At 40.4% G+C, this 15,503-nt stretch overlaps 4 protein-coding genes across 4 annotated transcripts in view; 2 read left to right on the top strand and 2 right to left on the bottom strand.

The window, feature by feature from the left end:
- Positions 1–15,503, top strand: part of cldnj (claudin j) — a 75,707-nt gene that overhangs the window by 22,525 nt on the left and 37,679 nt on the right. The window lies entirely within an intron of this gene.
- Positions 1–15,503, top strand: part of LOC120553718 (claudin-4-like) — a 51,743-nt gene that overhangs the window by 22,525 nt on the left and 13,715 nt on the right. The gene's annotated exons all lie outside the window — the stretch shown is intronic.
- LOC120553681 (claudin-4-like) lies at positions 4,461–5,698 on the bottom strand. The gene has a single exon (XM_039792343.1). The coding sequence runs from the start codon at positions 5,610–5,612 to the stop codon at positions 4,956–4,958; it is 657 nt and encodes a 218-aa protein (XP_039648277.1). The 5' UTR covers positions 5,613–5,698; the 3' UTR covers positions 4,461–4,955.
- LOC120553742 (claudin-4) lies at positions 11,347–12,085 on the bottom strand. Its single transcript, XM_039792442.1, has one exon. The coding sequence runs from the start codon at positions 12,044–12,046 to the stop codon at positions 11,378–11,380; it is 669 nt and encodes a 222-aa protein (XP_039648376.1). The 5' UTR covers positions 12,047–12,085; the 3' UTR covers positions 11,347–11,377.

Below are 15,503 nucleotides of genomic sequence, written 5' to 3'. Positions count from 1 at the left end.
GTTTTTATGTCCACTGAAGTTTCTCATCTTGCACTCTAGTAACGTGTGTGGTCCAGGTAGCTTTGCATAAAAAGTGGTTGTCATTCGCAAGGCTACTTTTACTTTTATACTTTAAGTACATTTCAAAGCCTGTACTTTGTTACTTTTACTTAAGTAAAGAAGTTAAATCAGTACTTATACTTTTACCAGAGTAATTTTTAACACAAGTATCTGTACTTCTACTTAAGTACGGGAAGTGAGTACTTTTGCCATCTCTGCTGCTAGTCTATCGCTCAGGACAAGATAGGGTGACCAGACGTCCCAGGGTGACCAGACGTCCCGGTTTGACCGTGACAGTCCCGATTTGACCGGGACAGTCCCAATTTTGAAATTAATGTCCAGAGTCCCGACAAAAGCCTGTTGGGACACTAAAATGTCCCGGTTTACACCAGGAGCGGCGTGAGCCGATTTTGCCGGGGCTTCAGCCCCGAATGTTTTGAGTTTAGCCCCGAATGTAACTTTGTCCAGTTTATTCTTCTGAGGCGAATACAACCGGCAGCTACGCGCGGGGTCCGACCATACTGTGTTTGTTGCTATCACCTAGCAACCGTCTCTACATGACGAAAGCTGTGAAAGGTGAAGTTTTCGGAGGAATCCAGTGGTGTAGTCTACGTGCCGTATACCCACTAGGAAAAGTCAAGGATTTCCGTATACCCACTTACAAAAGCGCTATGATACGTAACAACATCGTTGTGACAGAACGTTCTCACTTTCATTCATAAATTCACCCCGTCTGTGTTGTGAAGCACTGACATTTGGACCTTTGGGGCTTCCGTGGCCGTGCCCTGCATCTGATGTGATGTCACTTAACGTTACTAAGCAACAAGTTGCATTCTTTGCGCGGTCGTTCCTTTCTTGCAACTAGGTAGAGTTTGAACAAAGTTTTAAAGTAACGAGATATGAAACATAAACAGACCCAAATAACACTACTTCAGTGTTTTCAAAAGTCCGTCCCTGAAGCTCCTGCCACGTCGGGTGACACTGCAGCTTCCACAGACCATGAGGACCCGATGGTTAACGTTACCGTTACAAAAACCAGCCCGAAAAGTCTAGCTACCGCAACGTTACTGTTACCTGGTAAGTGAGAGTAGCTTATATGATATTGTGTGTGTGTGCCTGTGTGCCTGTGTCTGAGTAAAGCAGTAAACCGAATACAATTGTTTATATTTCCTTGTTTGAGATGATGAGAGAGATGGTGAGAAGTGAGAACTCGTGGCCAGCATTGTGGACTGAAAATCAGGCTTGGGAGTTTAAAAACAGGCATCCTTGGTTAAAGTGTATGGACAGAAATTTAGGTAAATATCAGCACACACATGTACAGCTGATCTAAGCAATGGAAATTCATAAGGTCAATGACTATGCAAATTAGAGTAAATTCTTAAATCTTAAATGTGCATTACTTTACACAATTAAATTACTATATGGTAATGTTAGTTATCAATGGTCAGATAATTAACTAAAATAGAAAGAGTGGAGCTTTTTTCTCTTTTCGTCTGCTTTTTATGCATTTGTTAGCCATGGTGTTGAAGATTGTAAACAGTTTATTAAATACTTTTGAGTAAATTTAGGCCCTGTTCATCAGATGTTATTACTAATAGAAACAAAACTTGTATGATGATGGTAATTATTAGTCATGGTTTTGTGTGGCTGTGTAGGGGTGTCGATTAAATGGCTCATTTGTGTGATATCCTGTTGTGTTCAGGTTTGGTTGCGTTTCTCAAAAAGTTAAATCTGTCTCAACTTCAAGTGTTGTTTTTCCAGGGCTTTAAATAAACGCCATCAATACTGAAACGTCTGTTGTCCGTGTACAGTTCGTATATGGAAACGTCACAGTGCGTCGCTCTGGGACAGGTGAGTATGAGGCTTGGAGGGGAAAATCACAGTATACTCACTAAAAAGAAATAGACTACACCACTGGAGGAATCGTAGCCAAATCAGTCTAATATATTGATGCCATCAACACAAAGTTTAGGAGTGCAATACTAATGATTTAGTTTGAATTTCCTGTGACGTGACGTTTCCAGTCTACGGTTCAGACACTACGGAGCTCTGAAGAAGACCTGTGCGTCGCTTAGTGTCCACTCTCTCTGTAAAATGTAGCGCAGCTTCAAGTTTATGGATGCGCTCAGTTGTGGACATGCTGCGGCAGAAGTGCTGCGTTTGTGCTCCGTGTATTTCTGCAGTAGTTTTGGGTTTCCACCTCCGATGTAGAGTAGCGTACAGCCACTTCTCTAGCTAAACTCTTTGTCTCATTCAGACACCCAAACGGGGCTCTGTGTCTGTCAGAAGGTCTGAGCTCTACCGTATCAGCAGAGCAATCATGTAATGCACAGCAGACTATTGTGCAGGTAGCCTATAGATTATTTTCTGAAATATAGTGACTTTATTCTTGTAATAGCCTATTATAACTTTCTTTTTCTCCAAATATTACGACTCCTCCAAATCACAGAGAACACAAAGTCACAAAGTTTTGGACATTGCTCAAACACATCTGAAATATTACAGTCCAGGGGTTTATTAATAAATTATCAACAAAAGACGCAAACAGGAGGGAGGAGTACATTATGCTAGGCTAAATGTGTGCTGACTCAGATATAATTAGAAAAGTCGATCTACAGGAGAATAAATAGTTGAAAGCAATACAGAATGCCTGAGAGCCTTACTTCAATATATTCCATTATGTTTTTGTGGATTGTAATTGTATTGTTTCTCTTCACATAAAGATATTTGCAGCATACATTGATTCAGAAAAAGGTAGAAATAGGTGCATACAAATTCACCAGAATGCAGGAAATGAAGTGTTTAATGCTCCAAATTTTCAATAATTAATTGATTAAAATTATTTTCATTTTCAAGAACTAAAATTTTCATTTTAGTGTTATGGTTTTGGTGTTTTGTCTTATTTTGGTACTCTGTTTTCTGTGTTGTATTTTGCTCGGTTTCCTGTTTTATTTTGAAGTCTCTGGTTTTCTGTCTTGTCTATTTTACTTCCTGTCTTGTGTTTTCCGCCTTTTTTGATTGCTCTGCCCAGCCTAATGTGTTTCACCTGTTTCCCAGCCCTTGTGTCTCCTGTCTTGTGTTATCTCATTACCCTCTGTATTTAGTCTTGGTGTTCCCCTCATCCAGCGTCAGATCATTTTGTGTGTTTACCCAACCGTGTTTTCTTGTACGTGAGTTTTGGTCAGTAGTTTCTGTTTCTGGTTTTCCTTTGTTTTTGTTATTCAGTTCTTTTGTTGCTCACTTCGGTCTTTTGTTTTTGCCTGCTGGGTTTTTGGACTCCTTTTTGTTGTTTGGACTCCTGGTTTAAATAAATCCTCCACCGCTAACCTGCTGCCTGCTTACCTGCCTTGTCTCTGCATTTTGGGTCCGCCATTCCCTACTCCTCCCAGCTACAAACATAACATTTAGTTCTTTTGGAATAAATAACACTTCAAAAAATCTCTTTTTTTAGAAAAAATCTCAACATAAATCTCAAAATTAACTGAAACAGGCTGTTGCTGCAATTTTGTTAATTTTAATGGGAAAAAAACACTTATTAGATGAGGGGCCTACAATCAAAATAAAGAAGTTACTGTCTGTGTTTATGTCTGACCTGGGCTGGCACATGTTCATGTTAAAAAGCATGTGTGCACAAGCACTATGGTCACGTGCAAAGTGTCCCGGTTTTAGCTCCGGGAAATCTGGTCACCCTAGGACAAGACCCCTGTAGCCTGGTGGTGGGGGAGTCTGCCCTTTCAGACTCCTACCTGTGTATACAGGCCTCTTGGACACAATCTGAGAGAGTTTTCTCCTGTGCAGGACATGCCATAATTCAGGAGAGGTGTAGTATCTTGCCAGAGAAGGCAATTTTTCTGCAAAAGAACGGCTAAAGTTTGAAGCTGGTAGGCATACCAACTCAACATTTATTTTGTTACTTGTTAATAGCGTAACTGTTATTTGTCAAATTATTGTAGTTATGTGTTAGGTGACTTAGGTTTACTTATTATATATTTAAGTACTTTAAAACTTTAATGTTAAATTGAAATAATTTTCAATTAAAAAAAAACTCCATGATTAGAGCCTTTCTTGATGTCATTTTTCAGTTTTTCAAGAATCGGTTTAGGAATCAGTTAGGAATCGGGATCGTTTTAAAAGTACCGGTTCGGCATCGGAATCGTAAAAATCCAAACGGTACCCAACCCTAGTCACATGTAGGCTATAATGTGTAATACAGAAGTGGCTCTCAGCCTGCATTAGAATTCAGGGCATAAATACGCTTTTCTTTGCTGATAAACATGACAAAAAACAGACCTGAAAAGTCATTGATAGGTGTATTTTATATGATTTTTCCTCAAACTTTAATGACCAAATGTTTAAGCCTTAATAATGAAAGACAATCTGAAACAGTACTTCGAAAGTTTAAATGATCAAGAAAACCTGTGTTAAAATCAAACAAGGCCTTTAAATAAAAATAACATGTCAGACACAACACATTTCAGATACAGTGATTTACAAAATGTATAATGACAACTATGCATTAAGTGACTTCATGACAGGCTTTGTTGAACTTCTTAATCAAAACTGAAGGTTTTTTATAAAACATACAGTCAATATAGCATGAATGCAGAGTCACCTATTCTCTAAATTTGAATCACAAATGATGCAATTACTTTCATAAAGTATAAAACACAGGGCACTAACATAGTTGTTAGCCTCAAAGTTACACACAAAACATTTAACAAAGAAAAACAAGTTTGATGTAGGCTCTGTTCTATAGGGCATACATTATATGGTGGCATTACAATCATAAAAAGTTTCCTCTTTTTCAACATGAAGACAGATGTGTGTGTATATATAGGTTATAAAAAGGACCACTGTCCTCTCCAGTGCAGTATTTTCCATGATGGCAAAGGTGTGAGAAAAGAGCAGGTGCAAGCTCAGACATAGTCTCTCCTGTTGTGACCACTTGGGGCCAGCGACCTGGTTTGGGAATGCATCATGTTTGATGGAGGGCTGTACCTTTTCTTAGGTTTTGGGGGGCAACTGGAGCAGAGGATGCCCCCTCCAATGAGCAGAAATGCAGCTGCAGCCCAGCCCAAGTACAGAGAAGCACCTAGCTCCTTCTTCTGTTCCTTTAGTGGAAATGGATTGTTGAACTCCTTGATGATAGTACTGGCAGACCACGACACAGGGATCAGCTGAGCCAGAGAAGCCACGATGAAGATCACCCCGGCGGCTATCATAACCCGAGCTTTGGCCGACTCTTCATCCACACAGTTGGTGAATTTTGCACCCATTATGGCCACCAGAACTCCCACGATAGCCACCAAGATGGAGATGATAGTGAGGGCACGGGCGGCCTGAAGATCTGGGCTGAGATCCAACAAGGAGTTGTAGGTTTTACACTGCATCAAACCTGTGCTCTGGAACATGCAGTTCATCCAGATGCCTTCCCAGGTGGTTTGCGCTGTGATGATGTTCGCCCCAAGGAAAGCTGACACTCTCCACATGGGCAAGGCGCAGGATACAATGGCTGAGATCCATCCCAGGACAGCCAGAACCAATCCAAGTATCTCCAGTCCCGCTGAAGGCATGTCAGAACTCAAAACTCTGAGTCAAAGTGCACAGAGGTCTTCTCTATCTCGGTAGTCAGAGGTGGATTGAGTGAGTGATTTGAGTTTATAGTGCTGATTGCGCTTATAAGCATCAGATTTTTTTACCGCAGAAGGTGGAGTCACTTGGGGATTGGCCTGAGCAGAGTGCAAATCATCTTTTGTCCCACTTTGTTTAAATGTACAAAAACCTAGCCTTGGCATGGCCTCAGCTTTATCATTCAACTTCCTTTGCCCTGGTAACTCTACAACTTATTTGGGTATGGGGAGAGTAAACAGAGGGTCTGTATCTCATGTCTGGAGTAGTAGTTAAAGGATAACAGAACGGTGGATGATTGATTGAAAGTGGAAGGCACAATATCAACTCCTGCAGATTTGTCATTGTACTCATGAGTCAGTTGTTTATAATTCTGAATTGAATCCTTCCTGTCAAAAATAATTATACCTCTTTTGTATAAAATGACTGAATCAGATGAAGATGACTGGAGAGGCATTGTGGAGGTGGAAAAAAAGATTAAATGGGTTGGGATAGTTCTTTGGAAACCAGTGGGAGTGCTCTGATTTTCGGGAGGGTGTTTTTGGAACTGTGAGGAGCCTGTATATCCTTCCAATGAATTTGATAAAACCATCATCTCTAGTTCCATGGAAGGCCTGCACGTTTCTATTTACTGTAACCATCATCATTTAACAGCATATTTAAAATGTTTTTTTAAGCTGGGTGTGTGGGAGAGATTTCAAGTGTATGTTATCAGCAATTATGCCAACTAGAGGTCCAATACATTGAGATTAGATGAGTTATACAAAAGTTGTTGCAAACATTTTGTTAGAGATGACACCCAGAATGTTGAACATTGAACGCGGAACATATGCGGACCATTCGCAGAGCGGATGTGCTGCGGAATGTATCTTTTAATCACCGTGACTTTGGTGCGACTCGCAATTTTGACCAATCACCGCAACCTTTCCGCAAATTTGCCCAATAACCAGAGTTTCCCGTGACTTCAACCAATCCCAGCAGTCCCACGTGTGTGAGAGAGAGCTTGTTTCCGATATGAAGACGAGACTCAAACATCTCACATTTACCAACAAAACGTACAGCGAAAGACCATGCAAAACATTTATTTTATTTATTTTTTTATTTACAATACCACTTCAAACATTACAATAGTACAGTTGGGGTACAAGATCAATTGGGTAGAGTGAATGGGTCCCCCAAAGAAGCTAGAAAAGCTTATAGGTGGGGGCCCATAATTCATGAAAAGGTACAGACGATAGAATACACAGTTACCATCTGTATCCAGATGATGAGTAAATGCACGCAAAAAGCGCACCAGTACATACATAACATTACATAAACATCTAATCATACACATACATCCCAGTAGTCCATGAAAGAACAGTTTTATATTAGATATAGGTTAATAAGAAATGTTTTTTTAGTTGTCTTTTTTTTTTTCAGACCGTCCTGCCAACCTGTATACATTTTAACATCTATGTACGCTGTAACGCTTTTTCACTATAAAGTCGCTGAAGCTGAATTATAATTTTTTTGTCTTAAATCCACCAGCCATTTTCATATTATACCAACATTTGCAGCATCCTGAGCCTTTTTGGTAAGGTTACTAGGAAAACTCAGCCAGGGATAGTTTTATTTTCCCCAAAACAAGTTTCCTTTTTATTTTTAAAGAACTATACAACAAAAAAAAATCACAACTTTTTTTGCAACTTTCACTGTCTCCCGCAACTTCATTGCAACAAACATACAAAAGACTTTGCAACTTTAATCGCAATATTTTATAAAAGCTCCCGCAAAATCAGGCATTTTGGGACGCAACAATCTAAAAAAAAAGAAATCAGGTTGGAGGGACTGTTTATACACCTGCTGCACACACACGGCCTAAGAATGTGTGAATCACAGGCGAGACTGAGAGCGGGATTGTTGTTTCTTCAGTTTGTGGAGCCAGCACAGCACTGTGAAAGGTCAATTTACGGTCAGCTGTTATCCAATGATGCAAGTGAGGGAAACAAGACATTAAAACAGGAACTCCCAAAACCAAACTGCCAATATGCTCATTGAGTTAAGTCGTCTCCTGTCTATTGATAGTTGCAATATAGACAGATTATGATCCATTTCTGTGTAAAACGGCTGCACACACCTCACATAAAAAATATAAATAGAAGACCTATTAGAATAAATGTCCTATTTTACGCTTGACAAGCAGATCCCCGCGAAGCACACGCACCACTTATGCGCTGCTCTCATGCCCGTTGTAACCAGTTTCATTGATTATAGTGGAAGCGTAGTGTTGGAACATCCGCTTCACATATGTTCCGCGTGCAATGTAGCAAGCCCTGTTTTCTCTCGATACAAAAAAGCTCTTCAGATATCAGATTAGCACTTCTTTGTTTCAATGAGAAACCCCACGAGGATGACATATTAGGTAACAATGTTGGAGTGTGTGCTACTATGTGATTCTGCATAGGTTACCATGGGAAGTTAATAACTGAGACCACCTGCGGGAACTGCAATGCAAACAAAAGAAACCCCCTTTAAACATACAGTATCTGCATGTGGAAGGCACACAGGAATATCATTTATGGATAGCACATGAAGTTCTCTCAGGACATAGACGTGTTTCTAGAGATAATTGCAAGGACCAGCACTACAAAGTAGGGTTGGGTACCGAACCCGGTACTTTTACCGGTACCGACCGAATCACGTCGGTACTACAGAGTATTGGTTCACGTAAAATCAAACGGTGCCAAGTTTTGGTACCTGAGAGTAAGCGCAAGCTTATCTGTCCTGTCCATGTTGACAGAGAGCAGAGGTCCGACACACACACGCACGTGCAGAGAGGCGGACAGAGCAATGTCGGCTCTGCAGTTTTGTTGAAGTCACAGAGAGTCACGGCGATGCCGATAAACTGGTTTCAAGTGTGGTTACAGCTTTTCAAAACTTCCCGCAGACACCTTTCACCGTGATATATTAATGGCGAGCCGAAAGCGGCCGCGGTGCTGTTGACATTACACTTCCTATGACAGGAGCAGGCACAACGATGGTTTCGGTGCCCTGGGGACTGACTTTATTTCTACAGCACCTTTCAGCAACAAGGCAATTCAAAGTGCTTTACATTAATCATTAAAGAGCAATTAAAAAAGCTAAAATATAATATACAAATACAACAATAAAAGTTAGTGAGTAAGAAATGTATAATTATTCAATTTAATAGGTTGTAGGGACGTGTTTGGGAGGAGAGAGGGAGGGGTTTTATTTTTGTTTTTGTTTAAATAATGTTCTAAGTAAATAGGTTTGGAATTTTAGTTTGGGAAAAAAAAAAAAAAAATATATATATATATATATATATATATATATATATATAAATTTTTTTTTTTTTTTTTGTAATTACAGAGGGAAAGTACCGAAAAAGGTACTGTTGGGTACCGGAACCGAATTCCAGGTACCGGTATCGGTAGTGGTATTGGTTCAGATGCGAAAGGTACCCAACCCTACTACAAAGAGCGCATGGGCCAGTGTGTTGGAAGCAATTGTCTTTGTGCGTGTGCTCAAGGGTCTTATCAGTGTTCTTGCTCTGAAGGTTGTAGTGCATCAGGAGTTTCAACCTCAATTTAACTTTTGCACGTGCCACAGAAAACAACCCTCCTCACACACACGCTGACCTCCATTAGTTTTACCAGGAAATGGGCCTGTAAGGATCAAAACACTACCAATAAGTGTCACACAGTCACACAATCCTGCCAGTAGGGTCTGTGGTCATTCAAAAGAAGTTTTCAGGAGATCATTAACCTCACTCCTTAAGCCAAAGCAGGTTAAGAAAGCAAGACAGGTTTTCAACCTGTACCTTTTGTTTCTTATACTTTCATTGCTTGTCTATTGCTTGTAAATCAGGAGTACTGAATTTCCATGCAAGTTTGTATATCGCATAATATAAGTCGTCGATACATTGTAGTAATTATATGTTTTAAACGGTTTGAAATTAACAAGATTTTGAGAAGTCTCAAACGGAGGCTTTCACCTGTTGGTTTCACTGTTAGACAGATTGACATGTAAGAAATGTAGAAATGTTGTACAGTAAAGCAAGGCTTGATGGGTAGCCCAGGCTTGTAAAACTTGTTTTGTTTTTCAAAATGCAGCAGGCCCACTGTTGAGGTGTTTCTAACAAATCCAAAGAGGCGTTATTTTTGCTACAGTACCTGCTTTTGTTTTGTCATTTAGATTTTTAGACCTTGCAAACTACTCTTTGAGCAATAAGATACACTTTTTATTACAGTGAATCCCACCAGGGGAGTAAACTGTTGCAAACCATCTGATCAATAGGGTCTTTGTGGACTCGGTTACAGTGCAGGTTACATCCCCTGGCAGAAGGGGACTTTTATCTCTGACTCAGTTTCACTCTCGCATAATGAGGACAGACTACAATGGAAGAAAAGCATAAGGTGCTCCTCTGAAACAAGCCACCCATTGTTTCTTTTCTCCATTTACATTGAAATTAAATACCTCATTTTGGCATGCACTTTGACATGCTCTTATTGGTCAGACTCTGCTGAACTCTACAGCAGGCATCTGCCCCCGTTTCTGCATACCAAAGAACTCATGCAGGCATAGTTATGTTACACTTCATTTAAGCATGCATTTTTTTTGTAATCACATTTTTTATTTTCCACATGCAAATAAACATATTGGTTTAGAGGACACTATACAGAAAAGAACACTATACATACTGGGGAAATTTAAGCATCAATTTTCTGACTCTAAACTAGTGGTGGGAATCACCAGAGGCCTCACGATACAATATCACAACACTTATGTCACGATACCATATTATTGCAATTTTAAACAATTTATTAAATTTTTTTCAACTTCAAATTTTTCCCAATTTCAAATGATGTCCCCAAAAGCAAACTTTGTCAACATACGTTCTATCTAAAAAGATAAATTTCTCTGTTTGTTCGTCCCACTTCAATTTTATTGCTGCAAAATGGGACTGTCAATCAGACAAACTGACCGACACATATATAATAATAGATCGATACTTGCTGTCTGTGTATTGATACAGGATTGCCACGGAAAATATCTCTATACTATGCTGTTGTGGAAATTGCAGAAAATTGCAAGAGACAACTTCTCACGTTGAGCACATGAATGCGTGTCATTTATTTTTTTATAGGAAATACACTTCACTAGAAAAACCAACCCCCATGGTTCCCACGTCTCACGCGCATTCAGAACATTTAAAGGGACCGCGATCCCTGAACAGTCGTACTTACATGAAGTGACTAAGGACAGTAAATTACATCTATAACATATTACGTTTAACAACAAAGGCGAATTATGTATGTCACATTCAATACACTGTATCAATCCCCCCCCCAACCCTTAATCTAAACTGCATCTCTGCTATGAAGGCTTGAAAAATGAGTAAATAATAATAATCTGCAAAAACATTGTGTGTTTTTAATATCAGATGTCATCTTAATGTTACAAAAAAAGTACAAGTAAAATGTAAATGTATATTTGAAATATAATATTAAAAGCAATATAAGATGCCCACCACTACAGAAAAATGGTCATAACAAAACAGATTATGAAACATGCATCAGTGATTCATACTTAAAGCCCAAGCCCATGATGCTGCATTAACATCCATGCCACCACTCCTCCATCTGCTGTGCACACATTTGCTAACACTAGTCATGGTATCATCAGCTGCGCCCACATGTCACAATGTTCAAACATAGTCTCTTCTGGGGTATCCATTGACTGACATAATCTTGACAGCCGAGTAGTCCACCCGATGGGGCACGGAGCCACCACCGCTCGGTGCTGCAGCTGCTATGGGTGGGCAGGAGCAACAGAGCAAGGCTCCCCCTAGGATGAGGAGGCAGGAAGAAGCCCAGCCAAAGTACAGAGCATTACCAAACTCCCTCTTCCCCGTTTCCTCCAGCAGCGGGTCGTAGAAGCCCAGCACGATAGCGTGCGCTGTCCAGGACACAGCCACCAGCAGCAGCAGTCCAGCCACCACGAAGGTTACCCCAGCAGCCACCACAAGCCTTGGTTTACTGCTCACATCCCGGCTGCAGTTGGTGCACTTGGCACCAGCCACTGACAGACCGATGCCCACAATGCACAGCACCATGGAGACGATGACCAAGGCACGAGCTGCTTGCAAGTCCACCGGCAGCCCCAGCATGGAGTCGTGCACCTTGCAGTGCATCTGACCCGTGCTCTGCACTGAACAGTTCATCCACAAGCCTTCCCAGATCACCTGGGAGATGACAATGTTCTGACCGATGAACGCAGCCACCCGCCACATGGGCAAGCCGCAGGCCACCATCACCCCCAGCCAGCCGGCCACGGCCAGGGTCATCCCAAGGATCTCCAAGCCTGCAGAGTACATAGTTAGCTGGGGATGAAGGAGTTGAACAAGACTCTCTTCCAGAGCGCCGTGGGATAGAAGGGCCTTCTGTGTCCGCAGGCTCAACCCTCCTGAGATGAAGGCGATATCGGATCCTGTTGGCTCAACGTCCTGCATAAGACTTTTAGTGAGAGAGAAAGAGAGAGGGAGAAACTGATTCTACCTTCTTTATGCAGCTTAGACGACTGAAGGTGGAGTCAGCTTAAGGTGGCATCATTTACCTTCAAACTGCACTTGCAAATTGGAATACACTCGTATTTTTCAACTGTAATTGTTGTCGAATGGGAAAAACATCTGTATTCTTTATGAAAAATTTTTTAAAAACCTAAGCACCTGTCAAGTCGTTGACACCAGTTAACAAAATAATTATGTACAGTATGACTTCTGGAGGAAAGTGTTGTCTTACACCACGTTTACCGGAAAAAATGCTTACAGCAACTATTTAGTCACTTCTGATTTTACTATAATATAAAGATTCTCGTACCAGCGGAATGTGACAACCTTGAAGAAAATCGCTGCATCACCATCTGAATGAGATCTCTGTGCAAGAAAAAAGAGCAACAATGACGGGCCTTGTTTCTTGCTGCTCAGCTACATAATCCCTCCTGGGAGAAAAAAAAACACTGCGTTTGAGTTAACCAGTCTGATTGTCAGTGGGGATGTTGAAGGTGTCTTTCTTAAAATAAGGGATATATGGTTAAATATTTAAATAAACAAAATGCACTGAGAATATCAGCCTGGTAGCAGTAACTAATTCCTTCAGTATATACCACCTTTTGTATATGATCATTTTTTGAGTACCTCAAAGGACAGCGAGCACATTTAGTTTTAGGCCAAAGCATTACTTTCTGAAAATGTCAATTTTAGCAAAAACTGTAAAAACAGTGTTGGGGAGTAACGGAATACATGTACCGGCGTTACGTATTCCGAATACAAATGAGTAACTGTATTCCGTTACAGTTACAATTTTTAAAAAGTTGGTATTTAGAATACAATTACATTGTTGAAATCAATGGATAACATGATGATATGCATGAAATGCAAAGTTTAAATATGCTCTACGTTTCATTAAGAGGAATGAAAATGCAATGAGGTCTGACTCTCTTGCAAAGAAGCTGCGAAACAATAGTCCTATTGATTTCTGGAAAGAAATCAAAAGAATGAATAATTGTAAAACATCGTTACCAACGAATATTGATGGTGTTAGTGGCTCAGAAAACATTACTCAGTTGTGGCAGAAACATTACTATGAGCTGTTTAACTGTGTTAAAAGTAAATCCTTTACAGTGGGTAACATTGATGGTAATGAAGATGCGACAGTTCTCCCTCAAGAAATATATGATGCAATTATGATGCTAAAAGATAATAAGGCATGCGGTATGGATAAGATATCTGCAGAGCATTTAAAATTTGCTAGTAGAAAACTTTGTCCCCTAATTGCTTTTTGTTTTTCTGGGTTGTTAGTCCATGGCATTTTACCTGATTCTATTTTACCTGTCACATTAGTGCCTATCATTAAAAACAAAGCTGGTAAGATTAACAGCTTGGATAATTACAGGCCTATAGCTTTGGCCAGTATTTTATCCAAGGTCTTGGAGAGGACTATACTGAATAGGCTGGAACGGTCTGTCCTGACCTCTGACAACCAGTTTGGTTTTAAACCTAAACATGGCACGGATATGTGTATTTTGCCTTAAAGGAGGTTTAGATTTGTATAACAGGCATAACTCCACAATTTTTATGTGTTTTATTGATGCCTCTAAAGCCTTTGATCGTGTGAATCATGAGAAGTTATTTTACAAATTGCACAGCAGAGGGACTCCCAAATATTTGGTGAGAATCTTGGCTTTTGGTATGCTCATCAGTCAATGTATGTGAAATGGGGTAACTCTATGTCTGCCCCATTTAATGTAAACAATGGAGTTAGGCAGGGAAGCATTTTGTCTCCTTTTCTTTTAATATTTATATGGATGATCTATCAAAGTTGCTAAACAATTGTGGAACAGGTTGTATGGTTGGGGACACCATTGTAAACCACCTGATGTGCACCAGATGACTTGGTCATTCTCTGTCCATATAGTGCTGGCCTTCAGCAGCTACTAAGGGTCTGCTCCCAATATGGCTCAGACTTTGATATTAAGTTCAATTCTGAAGAGTAATATAATGATTGTTAGAAGCAGGGATGACGATAAATTGTCATTTCCTGTTTCTCTCTCTCTGTACTGTCCTTAAAGTGTTTGTTGAGGTCAAATCTTAGGGCACTATAAACCTGATGACCTGTCTGATGATAGGGACATTCATAGACAGTATTGTATGTTGTATGCACAAGCTAATATGCTGAATCTCAATTTAGCATGTGTTCACTGTCTGTGAAGACCACGCTTTTAAAGCTTTTTGCCCCAATGTATACTGCCCATTTGTGGCGGCGCTTAAAAAAACAGTATGCAGAAACTCAATTGGCATATAATGATGGCATGAGGCTGCTGCTTAAAATGCCACGATGGAGCAGTGCAAGCCAAATGTTTGTAAGTGTTAATGTATTCACCTGTCCTGCTGTACTCAGGAATCTCATGTTCAGATGTATGTGTAGACTAACGGAGTCATACAACAGCATCATTACAACACTAGTGAACCCTGCATTGAGTGCAGTTAGGTTCACTTCAAGATTGTGGAACCACTGGCGTTTTAATCTATATGCTAATATCTGAACACTTTTTGTGTATTGTGGAATTTTGACTGTTGTAGACATTTCTTATTGTATGTGTTTTATCTTGTATCTGTTTGTATTTTGCTATGTTTTTGTATTGTGCTATGGACCATTTGTGTGTGTCCTGAATAAAGAATATGATGATGATGATGATACTATACTAATAAATTAAGTAGGGCTGCAACAACAAATGGATAAAATTCGATTACTAAAAAAGTTGGCAACGAATTTCAGTATCGATTCGTTGTGTCGCGCAACTATTACGGCACTCAGTCGTGGAGATTTTAAGAAGATTTTTAAGAATTTAAGTTGAGCGCGGAGAGCGGAGCAGTAAGAAAGAAAAGAGCAGGCGCGGGGTAGAGGAAATACGGGAGAGACGGGAGAGAGCCGTAACGTTGTTCTGAAACACACGGCCGGAGGCAGAGAAATCAATACGACCTAAGTCATCCAAGGTGTAGGAGCATTTCACACTAAATAAATCAAAAGTCGTTAATTGCACGATAACCGAGCACGACGCTGGCTGGCCGCAGGCACTCACGTGATGAGTCAGCACCTAAAACGTAAACCTGTTGGAGTCCTTGACGACAGGAGGAAGGGAGTTTAACAGCAGGGTGAAGTCACTACACTATCCTACTTCTGTTTTGTTTTGGAGGGCAGGTGGAACGGCCCCTCCAGTAGCTCTTCTGGTGCTGCCGTTTACTCGTTATCCAGCTGACTAGCATGACAAGCTAG

This window comes from Perca fluviatilis, chromosome 2 (genome assembly GCF_010015445.1).
Source record: "Perca fluviatilis chromosome 2, GENO_Pfluv_1.0, whole genome shotgun sequence".
Classification (NCBI taxonomy): Eukaryota; Metazoa; Chordata; class Actinopteri; order Perciformes; family Percidae; genus Perca; species Perca fluviatilis.
This window is presented reverse-complemented; position numbering and strand designations above follow the sequence as displayed.

Bases quoted from the DNA above. Each gene is read 5' to 3' on its own strand.
- LOC120553681 (XM_039792343.1), bottom strand. From the start codon at position 5,612: ATGCCTTCAGCGGGACTGGAGATACTTGGATTGGTTCTGGCTGTCCTG.
- LOC120553742 (XM_039792442.1), bottom strand. From the start codon at position 12,046: ATGTACTCTGCAGGCTTGGAGATCCTTGGGATGACCCTGGCCGTGGCC.